The sequence below is a fragment of the Eurytemora carolleeae genome, unplaced genomic scaffold, assembly GCF_000591075.1.
Source record: "Eurytemora carolleeae unplaced genomic scaffold, Eaff_2.0 scaffold2252, whole genome shotgun sequence".
In the NCBI taxonomy this organism is placed as follows: domain Eukaryota; kingdom Metazoa; phylum Arthropoda; class Copepoda; order Calanoida; family Temoridae; genus Eurytemora; species Eurytemora carolleeae.
In genome coordinates, this window is record NW_019398138.1 from 1,572 (window position 1) to 22,449 (window position 20,878).

The 20,878-nt window shown below is 32.4% G+C and overlaps 2 protein-coding genes across 2 annotated transcripts; both read left to right on the forward strand.

The window, feature by feature from the left end:
- The first annotated feature begins 449 nt into the window (after positions 1 to 449).
- LOC111716870 (neuronal pentraxin-2) lies at positions 450 to 9,773 on the forward strand. The gene is made up of 10 exons (XM_023492378.1): positions 450 to 533; positions 1,393 to 1,504; positions 4,248 to 4,330; positions 4,808 to 4,886; positions 5,357 to 5,415; positions 7,035 to 7,114; positions 7,560 to 7,660; positions 8,190 to 8,245; positions 8,398 to 8,485; positions 9,585 to 9,773. The coding sequence occupies exons 1-10, from the start codon at positions 494 to 496 to the stop codon at positions 9,724 to 9,726; spliced, it is 840 nt and encodes a 279-aa protein (XP_023348146.1). The 5' UTR covers positions 450 to 493; the 3' UTR covers positions 9,727 to 9,773.
- A 768-nt stretch (positions 9,774 to 10,541) lies between these two features.
- On the forward strand, positions 10,542 to 20,475 carry LOC111716869 (uncharacterized). Its single transcript, XM_023492377.1, has 13 exons — positions 10,542 to 10,574; positions 10,831 to 10,891; positions 11,226 to 11,299; positions 12,897 to 13,005; positions 14,850 to 14,937; positions 16,079 to 16,169; positions 16,661 to 16,736; positions 16,813 to 16,928; positions 17,193 to 17,252; positions 18,292 to 18,326; positions 18,783 to 18,896; positions 19,978 to 20,124; positions 20,295 to 20,475. The coding sequence occupies exons 1-13, from the start codon at positions 10,542 to 10,544 to the stop codon at positions 20,473 to 20,475; spliced, it is 1,185 nt and encodes a 394-aa protein (XP_023348145.1).
- The last annotated feature ends 403 nt before the right edge of the window (positions 20,476 to 20,878 follow it).

Consider the following 20,878-nt stretch of genomic DNA (forward strand, 5'->3'; position numbering starts at 1 on the left):
ACTAATTAATTTTTCATTATGGGATTTAAGGCAAAACTTACTAATTTTTGTTAATGAGAATGAAGGCTAAGCTAACTAATTTTTGACAATGGAATTAAAGGCAAAACTAATCAATTTTTGATAATGGGATTTAAAGCAAAACTTATTAATTTTTGATTATGGGATTTAAAGCAAAACTTACCAATTTTTGTGAATGAAATTGATTGCAAAGATTAATATTTTTATTTCTTTTAACCCTTTTCACATATTTTTTCCCAAGTTTAAAACAACAAAGAACCTCATTCAAAATATACTTTACCATTGACAAACGAAATACTACTTATTTAGTTGATGCATCCAACAAAGGGGAGTAGTCAATAAAGGGATATATTTTTTAACTCTTAAAGGCGGGAGCTTAATCCTGCAACATAAGAAATATATAATAAAAGAATATATTATTTAATTTTAAGATGATAAAGATCCTTGATGTTGTAAGGAATGGTGAAACGTAAAAATGAAATTTGTTCTAATATTCGCCACTGTAGTTTTACCAGGTAACAAGGATGAATGGTATCCACTTGCATATTTCACAAGAACCAACCCCCCCCCCCCGGGCGCCTCTTCCGAGCAGGCATAACTGGGAATTTGTGACAGACGAGAGTAAACAAATATATTCAATTTTAAAATCTCTGTCCTGGAAAAAATGCACGTTCTAACACTCTAGCATGCCTCTGTAAATGGTTTTTGAATGAATGCAAGAATTTGTCAAATCCGGAAAAATTTATAAAATATCTTTTATTTTCATTGCAACTGAGAAATTTTGAAAAGACAATTCGATTTCTTTATGTTACGAGGAGGGCTTAGGTAGGCACCAAATGATAAACACTATTCCTCCTTCCCCTCTCTTCATTAGTTTTGGCTGGTCAAAACCTACCTTTAATATTTTAATAAAGTAATGCTAGCAAAAAAAAAGAATTTTCAAAGAGGAAAATTTTTCGCCTTGATTAAAAATAAGTCTAAGTTAAAAATAAAAATTAGTTTTAAATAATTCTTCATCATTTTTTCATTAAACATGACAGGGTGAAAAATTGGTTCACTTAACAAAAAGTTTACCTAATTTAATTACTTTCTAAAAGTTTTCCCAATTGATTAGGTTAGCAGCAGTACTAGTCATACTTTACATCATCATACTATCCTGCTCTTAACTTATGTTGAAAGTTCTTTGGAGAATGGCGTATACAGGGGGGGGAGGGGGCAAAGGGGAGGTGTCCCACCCTAAAAATTTCATTTTTTACTCTATGGATGTTTGGGGGGTGGGGGGGATTCTTTTGCCCTCCCCTTTGATTAAATCCTATATGATTAAACCATTGTTTCTGAAATACAGCCCAAGAGAGACATGTTTTCATGTTTCAGGGAGTCTAGCACAGTTTGCAGTACATTTACAAGAATCTGGGGAGTTTAAGCTGGAGTACATGCAGTACAAAGATCCTGTTGCATTACCAGACAAGTTCTCTGTTTGCTTCAGGTAGGTCATGTATGTCATAAAGGTTAGGGTAGGTCATGTATGTCATAAAGGTTAGGGTACGTCATGTAGGTCATAAAGGTTAGGGTATAGGTCATGTATATCATAAAGGTTATGGTATAGGTCATGTATGTCATAAAGGTTAGGGTATAGGTCATGTATGTCATAAAGGTTAGGGTATAGGTCATGTATGCCATAAAAGTTAGGGTATAGGTCATGTATGTCATAAAGGTTAGGTATAGGTCATGTATGTCATAAAGGTTAGGGTAGGTCATGTAGGTCATAAAGGTTTGGGTAGGTCATGTATGTCATAAAGGTTAGGGTAGATCATGTATGTCATAAAGATTAGGGTATAGGTCATGTATGTCATAAAGATTAGGGTAGGTCATGTATGTCATAAAGGTTAGGGTATAGGTCATGTATGTCATAAAGGTTAAAGGAATAGGTCATGTATGTCATAAAGGTTAGGGTATAGGTCATGTCTGTCATAAAGATTAGGGTAGGTCATGTATGTCATAAAGGTTAGGGTATAGGTCATGTATGTCATAAAGATTAGGGTAGGTCATGTATGTCATAAAGGTTAGGGTATAGGTCATGTATGTCATAAAGGTTAGGGTAGATCATATGTGGGTCATAGAACTCAAACCATCTCAAAGCCGGGGTTTTAAAGTAAAGGTTTAACCTTGCACAACGTGTTCATGTTCACGCACATTTATAAACAATTTCATAATCGTTATGAAATATGAAATAATTATGCCTACTTTTATAATTCTCTAATAAAGAAAATATATCAGTATATAATAGGCAGGGTTACCCACAAAGGTCGAGACTTCAAAGACGACTGTACGGATAATTTTGTCCGTTTTCTTGGATTTCTGAATCCTGATTTCCTGTGACTGCAAGTGCAAACTTGTTTCTTTCCTTGCCGAATTCTTATATAAGCCATTAAAAGACTTTACTTAAGGCAGCAAACTTAATTTAACCTTGGCATCGTCAAATGTAAAGAGTTTCAAGTGTATCTTTAATAGAGATGGGACATAGTAACCATATTTTTTATGTATGCTTGGTTACCAGGGAGCAAGGAATAGAAGGGAGAGACAACTGACGCGGTTCGCCCTACCATATGATTATACATGCTTTGCAGACGGTACTCCATTTTATATCGAGCTGTTTGGTTTCTTTAGTAGGGCCCCACAGGAAAAATATGTATTGGCGAAACTGGTCAAAGAAAATTGAGCCAATAAATATTTTTCCTGTGGGGCCCTACTAAAGAAACCAAACAGCTCGATATAAAATGGAGTACATTTATTCAGAAAAGGTCATTGAATACATGTTAAAAAAGTATGCTGAACATCGCCAAATAAATTCATTTTTTAAGATGCAAAATTATTAGCAATACAATCGTATTTTTTTTATATTAAATAAGATTGTTTTTATTTATTATGGTAAAGTAACTACATTTAAAAAATTAAAAGACGACCTTTAAAAAAACTCTTTTTCAAATGGAGTACTTCGTCAGTAAAGCATGTATAATCATATGGTAGGGCGAACCGCGTCAGTTGTCTCTCCCTTCTATTCCTTGCTCCCTGTTGGTTACCCACAAAGAATGAGACTTCAGAGACGACTTTACGAAATTTTTACTATCTGTTTCCTAAGATTCACGATTTAGCTTGAAACAGTAAACTTGTTTCGTTCTTTGCCAAATATTTAAATATGCCATAAAACGTCAACTGTCGAGGCAAATTACTTGATTCAACTTTGAAATTATTCAACAAAAAGTTTTGGGTCATCTTCACAGTCTTATCCTTTGTGGGTAGCACTGTAGGTTCCAGCTAGGTTTAGAGATTGGACCTAGTAACTATATATTCATGTATAGGTTCCAGCTAGGTCTAGAGAGGGGACCTAGTAACTATATATTCATGTTTAGGTTACAGCTAGGTCTGGAGAGGGGACCTAGTAACTATATGTTCATGTTTAGGTTCCAGCTAGGTTTAGAGATTGGACCTAGTAACTATATATTCATGTATAGGTTCCAGCTAGGTCTAGAGAGTGGACCTAGTAACTATATATTCATGTATAGGTTCCAGCTAGGTCTAGAGAGAAGACCTAGTAACTATATATTCATGTTTAGGTTCCAGCTAGGTCTAGAGAGTGGACCTAGTAACTATATATATTCATGTTTAGGTTCCAGCTAGGTCTAGAGAGGGGACCTAGTAACTATATATTCATGTTTAGGTTCCAGCTAGGTATAGAGAGGGGACCTAGTAACTATATATTCATGTATAGGTTCCAGATAAGTCTAGAGAGTGGACCTAGTAACTAAATATTCATGTAAAGGTTCCAGCTAGGTCTAGAGAAAGGAGCTAGTAACTATATATTCATGTTTAGGTTCCAGCTAGGTCTAGAGAGGAGACCTAGTAACTATATGTTCATGTTTAGGTTCCAGCTAGGTCTAGAGAAGGGACCTAGTAACTATATATTCATGTATAGGTTCCAGCTAGGTCTAGAGAAGGGAGCTAGTAACTATATATTCATGTTTAGGTTCCAGCTAGGTCTAGAGAAGGGAGCTAGTAACTATATATCCATGTTTAGGTTCCAGCTAGGTGTAGAGAGGAGACCTAGTAACTATTTATTCATGTTTAGGTTCCAGCAAAGGCCTAGAGAGTGGACCTAGTAACTATATATTCATGTATTGGTTCCAGCTAGGTCTAGAGAGGAGACCTAGTAACTATATGTTCATGTTTAGGTTTCAGCTAGGTCTAGAGAGGGGACCTAGTAACTATATATTCAGCTATAGCCTTCCAGGGAATTACGATGAACTTAATTTCTGTAAGTATTAAGAACTTGACTTTCAAGTGAACCTCCAAACAAAGATGATAATGCCCGGTTCCCAGCGGAAAACATGTAGGAATTATCTAAAACAACCACTTTTAAATCCAGAAATTAATTCCACATGATTGAAAAGATTAAGATTTCAAGGGTACCGTTGTAAATCGGCATTGCTATCTCTGCATGGAGAGTAACTTGAAATTACGCTTACACTCCCTTTAATAACATTCTTTTCTTTTAAGTTTTGTCCATTAATAATACTTCCCAAGGTCCGGTAAATATGAAGAGCCACCAAAAATGTTGGTTCCGATCAGTTCAGCATTTTTTCTTTTTTTTTGATAAAAACAGAAAATCAAACAAACAAACTGACAAATAAAATATATTGAAAGATTGAAAGAAAACAAAACAAGATATAAATATAAAATGTATTCCAGATATCAGGCCTGAAACAAGATGTAAATCTAAAATGTATTTCAGATATCAGGCCTGAAACAAGAACTGGTTCAATTTGTCTAGAGGATTCTTGTGGAGAGTTTTCACTAACTGGGGACCTCAGGAACTTCATAATCCAACATGCTTAAATGTCTCTCAATTCTACATGATCCCGATTCGTCGCAGACCTATATGTAGTTAAATCTGTCTGTCCCTAATATAAATAGAATCATTACTTTTGCTAATTATGATGGCTGGCTATTCGAACCTGGAATAACTTTAAAGAAGTTCTTCAGATCAATTTTGTTTTTATCCATCTTATAGATTAATAGAAAAAATGATGTTATTAATATTAGGAACAGACAGATTCCGGCGTTTTTAATCAGAATTTAGAAATTATCTTAATATCTTTGATGAATTGCACGAGTTTGCACACCAACAGCAAAATCATTGTAATCGTTAGATATTTCTAACTTTAATTTTTTGTACTAACAGAATTCATAGTTTTAAATATATAATGTCTACGACATTGATTAGCTTACAGGAAATCGGATTCAAATTCAAACAGAAGTCAGGATTATGAGTGTTGTGCAGGTCTGGGTACAGTCTTATCTGTATTCTTGTAAAGGATATGTACTCACAGAGTACTTCTGGTAATTCACAGATGTATCAAAACAAATTTGATTTTTTAATATATCATAACAAGAAATAAGTCACGATGAAAACTTACTTTTGCAAACATTAGTTGAAATGTTTAATAATCTGTTAAACCAATAATACTAGTGAACTATTCTATAATCTGTTAAACCTATACTACTAGTTGAACTATTCTATAATCTGTTAAACCTATAATACTAGTTGAACTATTCTATAATCTGTTAAACCTGTGGCCGAATTTAAAGAATTTGAGCGGTGGTTTAAATTTAAGCCGCGGCTTAAATATGGCTGGTTCCATATAAAATGTTTCAAGATTTAAGCCGGCGCTAAATTTAAACCGGGTTTTGGCGGATTTTGGCGAATTTAAACCGCGGCTCAAATTCTTTAAATTCCATCTCCGTAATACTAATTGAACTATTCTATAATCTGTTAAACCTAAACTACTAGTTGAACTATTCTATAATCAGAGCCCGCAAGATCTTCGGCTCGACTTAAGTAGTTAGGCCCAATGAATAAGCCTTGTTCTCATAAAAACCCGGATTGCGCCAATTCCTACCAAGAAAATCCGCCAAATAGAATATTAAACCGGTTTTTTAAACTCAACTCTGGAAAATAAGATGCAGCTTGAATATCCGAAAGCGTAAGCCGTAAATAAGACCCAACGACAGCTTAGACCCGAGTCGTATTTTCCCTAGTTTTTAAATCGCGGGCATTGCCCGCGATTTAAAAGCTTCGGCTCGAGTCTTAATTCCTTAAACGCAGCTTTAAGACCCAACTCTGACGACAGCTTGTGTCACGTGATTGACAGCTGCGAGATCTTAGGCTCGACTTAAGGAGTTAGGCCCAATGAAAATAAAACCGACCTTGGTTGGTTTTAGTGAAGAATAAGGCTCAATGTTGGGTCTTCTTCTCATCAAAACCCGGAATGCGCCAATTCCAACTATGAAAATCCACCAAATACAAAATTAAACTGGTTTTATGAACTAAACTCTGTTGAAAATTAGATGCAACTTAAATCCGAAAGCCCGAGCCGTAAATAAGGCTCAACAACAGCTTAGACCCGAGTCGGATTTTCTTGAATTTTTTAAATCGCCGGCTCAGTTCAAGTAGTAATAAAGGTTAAACGTATTATAGAACAGTTCAACTAGTATTATAGGTTTAGCAGATTTTAGAATAGTTCAACTAGTAGTATAGGTTTTACAGATTATAGAATGTTCAACTAGTATTATAGTTTTACCAAGTTCTACAATCTTTTAAACCTATATTTCTATTTGAACTGTTCTATAATCTGTTAAAGCTATATTTCTAGTTGACCTGTTCTTTAATCTGTTTAACCTATATTACTGCTCGAACCGTTCTACAATCTTTTAAACCTATATTTCTAGTTGACCTGTTCTATAATCTGTTAAATTTATATTACTAGTTTAACTGTTCTATAATCTGTTAAATTTATATTACTAGTTGAACTGTTCTATAATCTGTTAAATTTATATTACTAGATGAACTGTTCTATAATCTGTTAAATTTATATTACTAGATGAACTGTTCTATAATCTGTTAAATTTATATTACTAGATGAACTTTTCTATAATCTGTTAAATTTATATTACTATAGTTGAACTGTTCTATGATGGTAAGCTGGCAGTTTCACTGATAGTGAATACAATTATCCCTGGGGGAGATGAAATAACCCAGGTATTTATCTATTAGATGACAGCGACTAATTTTAGGAGTCGACTGTGAGAATATTTGTAATTTATCCTTGTTTAAGAAGATTTAAACCCAAAATAGTGCAGGGTGAATGCTAGTCGAAAAAAATGTGATTTTAATTAAAATTTTTCAATCAAAGCTCTATTTTTTCTCCCAGCTTTGATCTGGGCCCTACACAAACAACGCACCTTATTCACAAAGCAAGACCAAATCAAACTGAACTATTTAAAAACGAACTCTGATTTTTGAATCCTTTAATCTTTCCACCCTGCTGGTGCAAACTTTTTACAATACAAGCTTTAACTATTTGATCAAGCTGAACTAGTAGTTTGAAAGAAGGTGGGTTGAAAAGATACAAGGATTAGAGAATTAAAGTTTCAGAAAAAGAAATCCGCTCCTCCATGTTTTTACCTGTTAAATATAACATCAGGGTATTCTGATCCTGGGCCAGGAGCAGGATATGCACGGTGGAGGGTTCGATATCAAGCAGAGTTTCTCAGGACTTATCTCTCAATTCAATATCTTCAACAGGTTTTAAACTTTATCAGTTTAAGGAGTTGGACATTAGATAAAGTTTATGGGATATTATGAATTAAAAGATTAATCAGGAGTAATCAGGAGTAATTAGGAGTAATCAGGAGTAATCAGGAGTAATCAGGAGTAATTAGGAGTAAGCAGGAGTAATCAGGAGTAATCAGTAGTTATTAGGAGTAATCAGGGGTAATCAGGAGTAATCAAGGGGTAATCAGGAGTAATCAGGAGTAATCAGGACTAATCAAGGGGTAATCAGGAGTAATCAGGAGTAATTAGGAGTAATCAGGAGTAATCAGGAGTAATCAGTAGTTATTAGGAGTAATCAAGGGGTAATCAGGAGTAATCAAGGGGTAATCAGGAGTAATCAGGAGTAATTAGGAGTAATCAGGAGTAATCAGGAGTAATTTTGGGTAATCAGGGGTTATCAGGATTAAAAGTAATATGAGTAATAAGTAGTGATCAGCAGTAATAAGAAGTAACCCAGAATAATAAAGAGTAATGAAGATCCACCTCAAATATATTTCAGAATTATCACTGAGCTGCAAATCCAAGCAATGCAAGACTGCTCTAATGAACTGTCAGGAATGTTTCTCAAAACAGACATTTTTCAAATTAATGATCAATCAAATTATTAAAAAAAAAACTTCAATCATAAAGTCCTTGTTTTCAATTTACTACAAAATATTTAAATGTTTTAGGTTCAAGATTTTATATTTTGTAAACATATTGTTCAGGAGAACTGGTCAGTTGGGATAATTTCTCCTGGTTGATACAAGGAGACATTAATCTGTATCCTATAGAGGATACATCAATATACTGTAGGTTAGAATACATATACATATACCTGTATCCAATAGAGGGTACATCTACATTATGTAGGTTAGGGTACATATACCTGTATATCCAATACATGTATCATCTTTATACTGTAGGTTAGTACATATATACCTGTATCCAATGTAGGGAACTTCAATACACTGTAGGTAAGGATAAATATATATCCATATCCAATACAGGATACATATATATACTGTAGGTTAGGATACATATATGTAGTAAATGCCTTACTCGTAAAACTGCTTTCAGACCTGTATCAATCCAGGTACAACTCGTAAACTATCAATGCCAAACATGGGCACGATCTTATAGGCTTCAATGTAAACACGGACACAAGCTCGTAAACTATCAATGCCAAACCAATGGGCATTGGGCACGATCTCATAGGCTTCAATGTAAACACGGATACAAGCACTTAAACTTTCAATGTCAAACATGGGCACGATCTCATAGGCTTCAATGTAAACACAGACACAAGCACGTAAACTATCAATGCCAAACCAACGGGCACGATCGCATAGGCTTCAATTACAACACGGACACAAGCACGTAAACTATCAATGCCAAGCCAATGGGCATGATCGCATAGGCTTCAATTACAACACGGACACAAGCACGTAAACTATCAATGCCAAGCCAATGGGCACAATTTCATAGGCTTCAAAGCGGAGTATATACATATAATCTACTTGACCTAGGACTAGCCTACTAGCTGAGCTGGTTAGTGTACATAAACCAAAATATAGTGCATATACATATTCTCTACTTGACCCAGGACTTTCCTGTTAGCTAAGCTGGTCAGTGTATATAAACCTTTATATACTGTATATAAATATACTCTACTTGACCTAGGACCAACCTACTAGCTGAGCTGGTCAGTGTATATAAACCTGTATTTACTGTATAATACATATAATCTACTTCACCTAGGACTAACCTACTAGCTGAGCTGGTCAGTGTATATAACCCTGTATATAATGTATAAAACTTATGATCTACTTGACCTAGAACTAGCCTACTAGCTGAGCTGGTCAGTGTATATAAAAATATATATAATGTTTATACACATGTCTATTTGACCTAGAACTAGCCTACTAGCTGAACTGGTCAGCGTACCTGAACCGCTTGATTTCTCTGCAGCTGATTTCACATGTAATTTCTTGGGAGGAAGGATTCAAGCTCCAGGTAAAGAACTGTCTCTTCTTCGACAATTTATTGATGATTAATCAATTCGAAAACCAGTTTTTAAGATGGTTGACAGCAACGGAAATATTGTAATTAGGTCCATTCCCCGACTTACAGAGTAAAGTTGTAATATAGAAATATACAAACAATTAACTAGGAAAGAGTAAAATAACAAAAAAAAATAACATAATTAAGGTTACCATCTACTTCCAAAAAAACAAAAAAAAAATAACATAATTAAGGTTACCATCTACTTCCAAAATAAAGTCCTTAGCTATATAATCATATTATACATACAAAGCATGTAAACTGTATATACTTGTCCTTAGCTATATAACCATGTTATACATACAAAGCATGTAAACTGTATATACTCGCCCTTAGCTATATAATCATATTATACATACAAAACATGTAAACTGTATATACAATTGTCCTTAGCTATATAATCATATTATACATACAAAGCATGTAAACTGTATATACTCGTCCCTAGCTATATAATCATGTATATACAAAGGATATATAAAATTATTATGAAAATAACAAAGTTTAACTCAGGTTTCAGCTGGAAAATAAAAGTACAGAAAATGATAAATATTTGTCTATTTAATTATTAAGCTTCTAATATCTTCCAAGCAAACCACTTCATTTATAATTCATCAGGCTCTGTCCCAATTTTAAACTATAATTTGCAAAAATTAAATAAAATTTTTGATTTATTTCATTTTAATTCTCTTCTTTACCATAGCAATTTTGTGACTAAGTACGGGGGACATTTTCAGCAATGACTGAACTGATGATGTATTATTCACAGGGGTTCACAACAATTAATTTAACATTTTCAGTAATTCAAATGACCCAACTGCTTGCTAGAAAACAAGTTAAAGTAGAATTATTTAAGAACTTATTAATCAAAATTAAAAATATTATTTGAAGTCTCAAAAACTACCCGAAAACTTCCAAAGGTGTCATTTTTATGTTAATAAGATTTTTTCTGTTTTTTCTTCTTAAATTTTTATCATTGAATTATTTCTAAACCCCTTAACTATTTTCTTTCAAGCTAAAATTTATGTATTCAATCGAAAACGTTTTTTTTTAGTTGAAAACCGTTGACTCTTCTCCATTTATTATCTATTATACAGGGAACTGATTGTTCTAATGAAGATGAAGAACTAATGTACTGGCTGGGGAGTAAATTCAAAGGTAAACAAACAACCTCCAAACAATTGTGCATTTTTTATTTGAAAACATGTTTTACTCATAAATTGTTATTTTTTGCTCAAAGTACTCTTAAAAGTATATTTAGCTGATTTTGGCATCAAAAAAAGTCAGAGAAAATGGATAAAATTTGTATAATTCTGGATAAAAAAGGCGAATACTCCATCGTAGTTAGTAAAACTTTAAATCTGTTAAAGCTTTAAATAAAATGGACAAATATGTTTGTTTTGCACGATAAAGAATCTTTTATTCGTTCGTATGAAGTTAAAAATTAAATTTTTTTGGTTTAAAAAGCTTTACTTATATTGAAACTTTTAAGATGGTTCTTGGTCAGATTACCAAACCGGAGAGAAACTCATACTAGAAAATGTCAAAGATCCCAAAACAGAGCAGGTTAGATGGATTTATAAATTAAACTAGAAAATGTCAAAGATCCCAAAACAGAGCAGGTTTGATGGATTTAATAAATTAAACTAGAAAATGTCAAAGATCCCAAAACAGAGCAGGTTTGATGGATTTAATAAATTAAACTAGAAAATGTCAAAGATCCCAGAATAGAGCAGGTTAGATGGATTTAATAAATTATACTAGATAATATCAAATATTCCAGAATAGAGCAGGTTAGATGAATTTAATAAATTAAACTAGAAAATGTCAAGAATTCCAGAATAGAGCAGGTTAGATAAATTAAACTAGAAAATGTCAAGAATTCCAGAATAGAGCAGGTTAGATGGATTTAATAAATTAAACTAGAAAATGTCAAGAATTCCAGAATAGAGCAGGTTAGATAAATTTAATAAATTAAACTAGAAAATGTCAAAGATCCCAAAACAGAGCAGGTTAGATGAATTTAATAAATTAAACTGGAAAATGTCAAAGATCCCAAAACAGAGCAGGTTAGATGGATTTAATAAATTAAACTAGATAATATCAAATATTCCAGAATAGAGCAGGTTAGATGGATTTATAAATTAAACTAGAAAATGTCAAAGATCCCAGAATAGAGCAGGTTAGATGGATTTAATAAATCAAACTTGAAAATGTCAAAGATCTCAGAATAGAGCAGGTTAGATGGATTTAATAAATCAAACTTGAAAATGTCAAAGATCCCAGAATAGAGCAGGTTAGACGGATTTAATAAATTAAACTAGATAATATCAAAGATTCCAGAATAGAGCTGCATGTTTGATGAATTTGACAAAAGAAAAGTAAATGCACTAAACTGTTGTAGTTTGGTATAAAATATGTAAAGAATAAATAGTTTTCCAGGTAAATTGTGAAATAAACAAGATAAATTACAGTTTATTTTGACAGTTTTAACTTGAGCAAATAAATACCTCTGGAGCTGAGTAATTCACCAAAATCATTAAAACTTTGAAAAACAATTCAAAATATTTACATAATCTAATTTTCTTTAAACTTTTAACACTAAAAAGTTAAATATGTTTACTTATTCAAAAAAATAGGAAAACAAGAAAAAATGATTTTTAAAATAATGGTTTGGAGAGAGGGATGAACTCCTTTTATAAGAATAGTATCGTTAACATAGTAAACATTATAAATCAAAATTCAGGAATTTCTTTTGAAATCACTAAACATTATCTTAAAAACTCATTATTTAACCCTGAATAATTCTTAGAAAATAAAAATGACTGATGAAAAGTTGTTCTTTCGGCATAAGTACATTTTTAATTAAAAAAGCATTAAAAAAAATAAAACATATTTACGATATGATCTGGACCCACCTAACCAGAGTAGGTTGTTTTGATTGACTGGGTGATTAAAGGTGGTGTGCTTGGTGATTAGTTGATTTGTATTTTGATGAAGAAAGTTGATCAGGCAAAAACCGTGAATTCCTTAAAAATAATTTCTCGTGAAGCAACAAAATGTGTCATGGTCCACTTTAGTTTTAGTTGCATGAATATTCAAAATATATGAAATTAAAAACATATTTCGGATTTTGTAATTTCATATTAATTTTTATTTCCAGGAAGGATGTTTAATGAACTACTTTGGTGAATTACAGGCTAGAGAATGTAAAAGAAAGTATTGTTCCTTCTGTAAACTCAGAGAGAAAACATCACCAATACTAGTTAAAGGTAATTGTGTACAGTATCAATATTACTAAGGTAAAAAGGGACAGTGCCATAGAGTAATAAAACGAAGAGGTGAAGCTTAGCTCAGATGTACACAACCGACCTCTCTATTAATTAATTAATAATGTGGTCGGTTGTATACATCACGATATGTTTACATATCAAACGTTGCACACTTGTATATAGAGCGATCGTATTTCTAAGGAGTGGTTTAAAGTAGATATTTGAATATTAGCATAGGGTTTAAATGCCTGTCCAAATTTGTCAAGGCCAGCTCATTGAAATAAAATTAGATCGATTACTTTCATAGTGCTAGAGAGGGTAAAAAAAATGATAGATTAGGTCGAAAAAATGTAAAAAATAATTTTTTGTTTAAAACAAATATCAAAGTGTGACACACTTTTCTCCATTTTGCAAGGGCTCTTCAAAACTATAGTTTTCAGATCTGTAGCTTTAGTCATAAAAAAGTTATGGGCTATTTAAGATATACTCTGATTTTTATCGCCCTGCACCCTACCTTAGGCATAAAAAAAATTACCAAAAAATCCTTTAAATTTCTATTTATGAAAAGTCAAAAAACTAGAGGGGGGCCAAATACCCCCCCCCCCCCCCCCNCCTCAGGGTAGGTTATATAGTAGAAGAGGAGAATTAAATCCCTCACGGTAGGTAATATAGTAGAAGGGGAATATTCAATCCCTCACGGTAGGTAATATAGTAGAAGGGGAGTATTCAATCCCTCACGGTAGGTAATATAGTAGAAGGGGAATATTCAATCCCTCACGGTAGGTATTATAGAAAGAAAGACAATCTAAAAATTGGTCAATTACATAAAATCCCCCTTTAGAAATACGATCACTCTATATACAAGTGTAGAGCGTTAGATACGTTAACATATCGTTATGTACACAACCGACCTGTCTATTAATGAATTAATGAATTAATAGACAAGTCGGTTGTGTACATCTGAGCTAAGTTTCACCTCTTCGTTTTATTACTCTATGGACAGTACCAAACTGAATTATCCCGTATGTGTAGCTATATAGTCACTTTTCAGAGACACTTTGTATTTTTAATCAATACTTTTACGATCAATTGTAGTTTATTAACATAAAATAAAATAGTTTTATGTTTATTAAAAAGAGTTTCAAATGGAACAGAGCTAAATGGTATTATGGGTTAATGTCATGCATGTATGATGTGTGTATAATTGGAGTCTGGGGAGAAATCATCATCATTGGCGTACTAATAGATACCCCCTTTCATTTGAGAGCCCCTAAGAGTGTCTCATTGTAGACTATTAGATTCTCGATGAAGACCCCCAAATTTTCATTGGAGACCCCCAGATTTTTGTTTTAAACCCCCAATTTTCATATGAGACAATATTGAGTTTCCAATGACAATATGAAAAGCTGGTGTCCCCAATGAAAATCCGTGGGTCTCCAATGAGACGTCCTTAGGGGTTTCCAATGATGATAACTTCTTCTCAAACTCGTCTAATTTTAAGAACAACTAGATATGAAAATTTAGAGCTTCAATTTCCTTTTTTATATAGCTTGAAGGGGGGGGGGGTGAAAATATTATCAAATTTATTTTATGGTTTACCTATTTTTGATGACACCCCCCCCCCATGATACTAATATTTTAGTACGAGCAATTAAAGAATTTTAAAAAACATGGCTCACTGCAGAAATATAGCAATCGTATGCGAATTTATTGCACCAATTAAACCGGTTTCATTCTTTTTCTTTTTTATAATTTTTAAAATCAAATGAGCTACAGTCGCACTGAAATTGACGATGATTATTTAAGATATTCAGTTTGTGGATTATTTTTTTATGTGTATTTAGGAATATGTTCACTAGAGACTGAAGAAAACAAAAACTTTGATACCATCTTCTATCTTAGTGGTATACGTAACAGTAGAATATATTTCAGGTTTACGTTATTTTCAAATATTTATCTTAAACAGTCAATTTTAGAAAATGTTTTTAAAAATTCTCAATAATCAAGATAAATAAAAAGATTCTAACAACCATTAATAAAAGACGTTGATTCGTGTTGAAAAATATCCATTTTAAGAATTTTCACGGAAATTCCCAGTTTACGAACCTTAAGGCACATTACAAGGATTCAGAGACTTCTCTCAAAAATAATTAATCAAGCGACCGAGCCTTTTTTGACTGGAATAAGAGGTTTATGGTGTAAACTCAATTGTGCTGACCCCCCCCCTTCCTACACCCTCCCCCAAGGGCGGTTTCAGGATTCAAGATAGAAGGGGGGTTCAAAATATATTCACGCGAAGCGCAAAACAAGTGTTAATTCCCCTGTATTGTAATTGGGGGTAATGGAGACTGCCGCCCCTGAAACCGCCCATGCCCCCCACTCCTCCATTTCTCTCTCTTTTAATTGGAACTCTGAATATTTCTATTACTCAAACAATATTTCTATTATTCAAACACATAAATATGACTATAATCATAAATTTAAATGGAAGAGTAAGCGAACACTGAATTCAGTATAATTTAGCTAAATTTACTTTATATCAACATTTTGTAATTAACAAAACTACTGCTGATATTAATTAATTATTAAATGTACCATTAAACCAATTTATAGTTTAACTCAAGGAAAATACTGAAAAAGTTCAAAATGTCAGTCATTAGGTAAAGTCAATTATTTATCATTGTGCACACTAGGGGGTGTTTACAGGGGTGGGGGAATTTATTAAATATCTTTGCATTTAAGGGGGTTTCGTCAATCTTATCAATTAATACAACGATTCACAGCATTTTTCTAGAGAAAATTGTCTTGTGCTGACCAGGGGTATAGATTTCTGGAATAATCACAGGTCGCCATCTTTAGACAGAAAAAAAACTTCTATCTCTATCTACCTTATTAAGATATCGTGTATAAATCATAGGGTATATACAATATGTATATATTTCTCCATTAGTTTCAGGTCACGTTTAACATTTTTTACCTGTATCTTTTTGTTTGTTTGCTAATATTTACATAAAATATTATAATATAATTCCAGATTAAACAGAAACCCTGAAATATTTATTTATTTGAATAGAGGATCTGGGTTCAGCCATCTCTACTATAAACCTGGAGAAGGTGACACTAGTGATAGTAGGACAGGAAACTGGATCATTCAATCCCTCCGGGTAGGTTATGAAGGGGAGTATTCAATCCCTCAGGGTTGTCCACATAGTAGAAGGGGAGTATTTAATCCCTCAGGGTAGGTTTTATAGAAGGAGGGGAATATTCAATCCCTGAGGGAAGGTTATTAAGTAGGAGGGGAATATTCAATCCCTCACGGTAGGTAATATAGTAGAAGGGGAATATTCAATCCCTCACGGTAGGTAATATAGTAGAAGGGGAGTATTCAATCCCTCACGGTAGGTAATATAGTAGAAGGGGAGTATTCAATCCCTCACGGTAGGTAATATAGTAGAAGGGGAATATTCAGTCCCTCACGGTAGGTAATATAGTAGAAGGGGAGTATTCAATCCCTCAGGGTAGGTTTTATATTAGGAGAAGATTATTTGATCCCTCAGGGTAGGTTTTATATTAGGAGAAGATTATTTGATCCCTCAGGGTAGGTTTTCTATTAGGAGAAGAATATTTGAATATAATTAAAGACGACATTCTTTAGGATCCAACTTTGGAGATAATACTGCCAAAGAAGTATTCTAAACTTTATCCTTTCGGGAGATATATTTGGGAAGTAGGTTAGTTTCTTCAGAACAATTCAACTCAACTTATTTTATTGTATTTGAACAATTAACATAAAACATTATTATGAAGGTTCTAAGGAGGTATGTGACCTGGTCCCAGGTACTCCCCTCCCCCTCACATTTACATCATGTCCAGAGGAGTCCTTTACCTGTTCCAGTGGGGAATGCATTCCTCTTGCAAACAAGGAAAATTATTTGTCTAAGTTCATGAAAATCTGGCAAAGAAAGTTTGGCTTGGTATTATAATTATATATATTTTGTTAAAAAAATCTTACAGAAAATATTTTATCCTTCTGTGTCTCTTAAAGGGACGATGTGTAAAAACTAATTCAATGAATGTATTCCTGTGTTACTTACATTATATTACATCATTCTTTTTTGTTAACTTAAATATCAATAAAAAGTTTTAGTTTTTAAAAGTTTGAAATATTTAGAAAATATGTTGAGTAGTGTAACTCTAAGATTGACTGCACCGATGAATCTGATGAATCACAGTGCAACTACCTCCAGGTAGAAACAATTTAGAATCGTCTTTCATCTGCGCAGCATTAATTGCGAAACAATAATGATAAATGTAAACTTAGGAATAATTCTAGATTTTGTATTGTTGTTTTATTTTAGAGAATATTTTCCTTATACATGTATGACGAAATTGAATTAAATTAATGCTCTATAATGATACTGTATGTTTGAAAATTATGTTTAACTTTAAGTATTAATGTGAGCAAATCGTATTTTATATTTTTAATGGTTTATTGACATTCCTCAGGAATTTTTATAAATTGTAATGCAGTGCACTAAGCTGCAGTTTAAATTATAGATTTTTTACTCAATATTTTATTTTGTCATTTCTGAGATGTTTTTTATGAATATTACTGTTTTATTTCATATTCTTTAAGCTTAAAGAGACTGTGAAGTGTGAACATATTGATTGAGTTAAAGGGACTGTAAAGGAAAAATTGAAAGGGGGTATAGAATGAAACCTGAGAATCTCAGGCGTTGAATGATACATATAAGACAGCTATCTGATGTTCCTCAAGAACTGGTCAAGTGATTTCCCTCTGTATCACGTGACAACGATACTGCACTGCCATTGACTGAAGTTCTGGTGACGTAATACGGACTATACGGACTATATGTGTAATTATATTATCAATTATATATATTAAAAATGCAAAATAAAAACAAATTATAAATGGAGCAAACTTGAGATTCTCAGGCTGCTGTGGGATATTGTTGTTTTCAGATTGGTTGCGTATTTGAATATGATCTATTTAATACTACAACATTGATACAAAATTACAAAATTACATACATATGAATAAAATTAACACAGTTTTATATCTATTTCTCGAGACAGGAACATCAGATAGATGTTTTATATGTATTGTTTAACTCCTGAGATTCTCAGGTTTCATCCTATTCCCCCTTTCATTTTTCCTTTACAGTCCCTTTAAGTTAAGTTGTGAATCCGGCACACCACTTTTTTAAATGGAGGGTCACTTGAAATATCGAATCCATGGTCCCGAGCTAAACTTGCCTATTCTAGGTTCCTGATATATATTCTGGACATCTTGGACCAAGGTCGAGTTTTTATAGAATTATTTTCTACATTTTCAAAATATTTCAGATAATTTTTAATTATCAAAGTACAAGAATTTCAAAGGAATTGAGTCTTTGCCACAAAACCAAATTCTAAGCTTCCTACATCATTGCATCCTGGTGGTGTAGACCTTTCATAGTTCAAACTTAGCAAATTTAGGTTGCAAAGATCAAAGTGATTAGAAAATCAGAGTTTGCGAAAAAGGCTCTATTTCTTTAGTCAATATGTATCTAAAACATCTCTATCCTAGCCTATATACCCTAATATTGATATGTTTAGATTTAAAGGAAACCAACCTGTCCCTGTATATATAAACATCTCTATCCTAGCCTATATACCCTAATATTGATATGTTTAGATCTAAAGGAAACCAACCTGTCCCTGTATATATAAACATCTCTATCCTAGCCTATATACCCTAATATTGATATATTTAGATCTAAAGGAAACCAACCTGTCCCTGTATATATAAACATCTCTATCCTGGCCTACCCTGATATTGACACTATGGGATTAAAGTTTACTTCGGACTACTATATCAACCTTAGATGGTAATTATATAAAACGAGGCTTTTTTGTGCCTTTGTTGTACTTTTACCTAAGAAAATTTTCCTTTTTTACATTATAAACAAGACTAATTTAAGATTTCGATGAATAAACAAAAAAATGTCGAAATTTATTGAGGGCAAATTTTTTGAGTAATTTTTTTGGAGACTATGTTTTTTCCTTGCGACTTAAAATACACTAATCTTAATTTTTTTTTAATTTAAAATCATTTACAGAAACTTAAGAGTTTTACGATAAACCCAGGTTTGCCGGGATAGAAATATATTTCTTATTTCATGGATTTCCTGAAATCGAGAGTAAAAGTACGTGGAACATATTGTCTCTAAAAATAAATAAAAAGAACATTGCAGTATAAAAGTAAAGAAAAAAATATACAATTTAAGAGTCATTAAGAGAATTTATAAAATGTCGTTTTCTAAAGTTACTGATAATGGAATAATGGAGTGCTTTCAATCGAATAATTTTATGAACCTCTTTAAAACTGTTCCCGTTTATTTAATGGCTATTTGTTTATTTTTTAAATTACTGAGATTTGAGTATAATAGTATAAAACCTATTGAAAAATTGTTAAGACGACATTTTTAATTAGTTGAATGTCTCCAAAGTTTAGGGCATGTATAGTAAACGGGAAGAGTATTTAGGAAGACAATTTTTAATTTTTTTTTAAATATGGAAAATAAAACAAAATCTGTAAAAAAATAACCGTACAGAAAATAGGGAAAATTAGACAAAATCTATAAATAAAATAACCGTACAGAAAATAAGGAAAATTAGACAAAATCTGTAAATAAAATAACTGTACAGAAAATAAGGAAAATTAGACAAAATCTATAAAAAAAATAACCGTACAGAAAATAAGGAAAATTAGACAAAATCTGTAAATAAAATAACCGTACAGAAAATAGGGAAAATTAGACAAAATCTGTAAAAAAAAATAACCGTGCAGAAAATAAGGAAAAATAAAACAAAATCTGTAAATAAAATAACCGTACAGAAAATAGGGAAAAATAAAACAAAATCTGTAAATAAAGTGAAATACCGTAATGTCAAAAAATTCTGTTTAAGGTATGATGGTCGTCTGAGTTTCAAAGATTTGAACGACAATTCTATCCTGAACAATGTACAGTTGGAAGCTCTGATCACCATGTGGTCCCCGCAGCTGGCCTTTCTTAATGCCCTTGGCCCCTTTCAAACCGTTGTAGATGATCTTAGGAAAATCGTAATTCAATATTTTTACCAATAATATAGGATACCATGCAAATAGTTTGGCACCATTGCATGTACATGTGTACACTGTACAATGTACATTGCGGTACGGGTTTATTACACGGTCCCATAAAAAAAATCTGGAAAATATCATAAAGTTGAATTAAATTTTGCAGTGTTTGTACTATTGTATTGGAGAAAGCACCAACCTTTGATGATAAGACGGATAGCTGGGAGTGTAAGTACATATATACGACAGTGAAATTAGTTTTTTTGTTTGAAACTATTGTTAGTATTTTTATTTCGTGTTTTTTTAGCATGTTCGGACATTTTTCAACCTCACCGTACGGTTTATAATAGTTGCAATTTGTTGGTTCTCTTTGAAATTATAAATGCAGCTTAGAAGTTTGAATTTTTATTACTCTAGACTGTTTTATCACTATCAGCAGTTCTTTACTTCCCAAAATTACACTATTAAAACATTACATTTTATTAAATGATTATTTTTTTTAGATTTTTAAACTTTTTTAGGAACTGAGGACTTGCTCCAACTCTAATTTTATCATCCTTATTTCTTTGTAAGCCTTTGTTCTAGACCTTTGACATTCCAAACTATAAATTCTGTTAGATCAAATAGTTTCAGCTTGAAATATCAAAAGAATGATCAGGTTGCAAAGATGTAAGGATTTTAAAAAATTGAGTTTGTGGCAAAAGCTCAGTTTCTTTGAGAGATGATATTTGTGTTTTTTTAGATTATGGA

Bases quoted from the DNA above. Each gene is read 5' to 3' on its own strand.
- LOC111716870 (XM_023492378.1), top strand. From the start codon at position 494: ATGAAATTTGTTCTAATATTCGCCACTGTAGTTTTACCAG. The intron at 1,505-4,247 runs GTAGGTCATGTA...GTTCATGTTTAG, and splicing joins AAGTTCTCTGTTTGCTTCAG to GTTTCAGCTAGGTCTAGAGA. The intron at 5,416-7,034 runs GTAATTCACAGA...ATATTACTATAG, and splicing joins GTACTCACAGAGTACTTCTG to TTGAACTGTTCTATGATGGT.
- LOC111716869 (XM_023492377.1), top strand. From the start codon at position 10,542: ATGACCCAACTGCTTGCTAGAAAACAAGTTAAA. The intron at 10,892-11,225 runs GTAAACAAACAA...GAAACTTTTAAG, and splicing joins GCTGGGGAGTAAATTCAAAG to ATGGTTCTTGGTCAGATTAC. The intron at 16,737-16,812 runs GTTAGTTTCTTC...ATTATTATGAAG, and splicing joins GAGATATATTTGGGAAGTAG to GTTCTAAGGAGGTATGTGAC.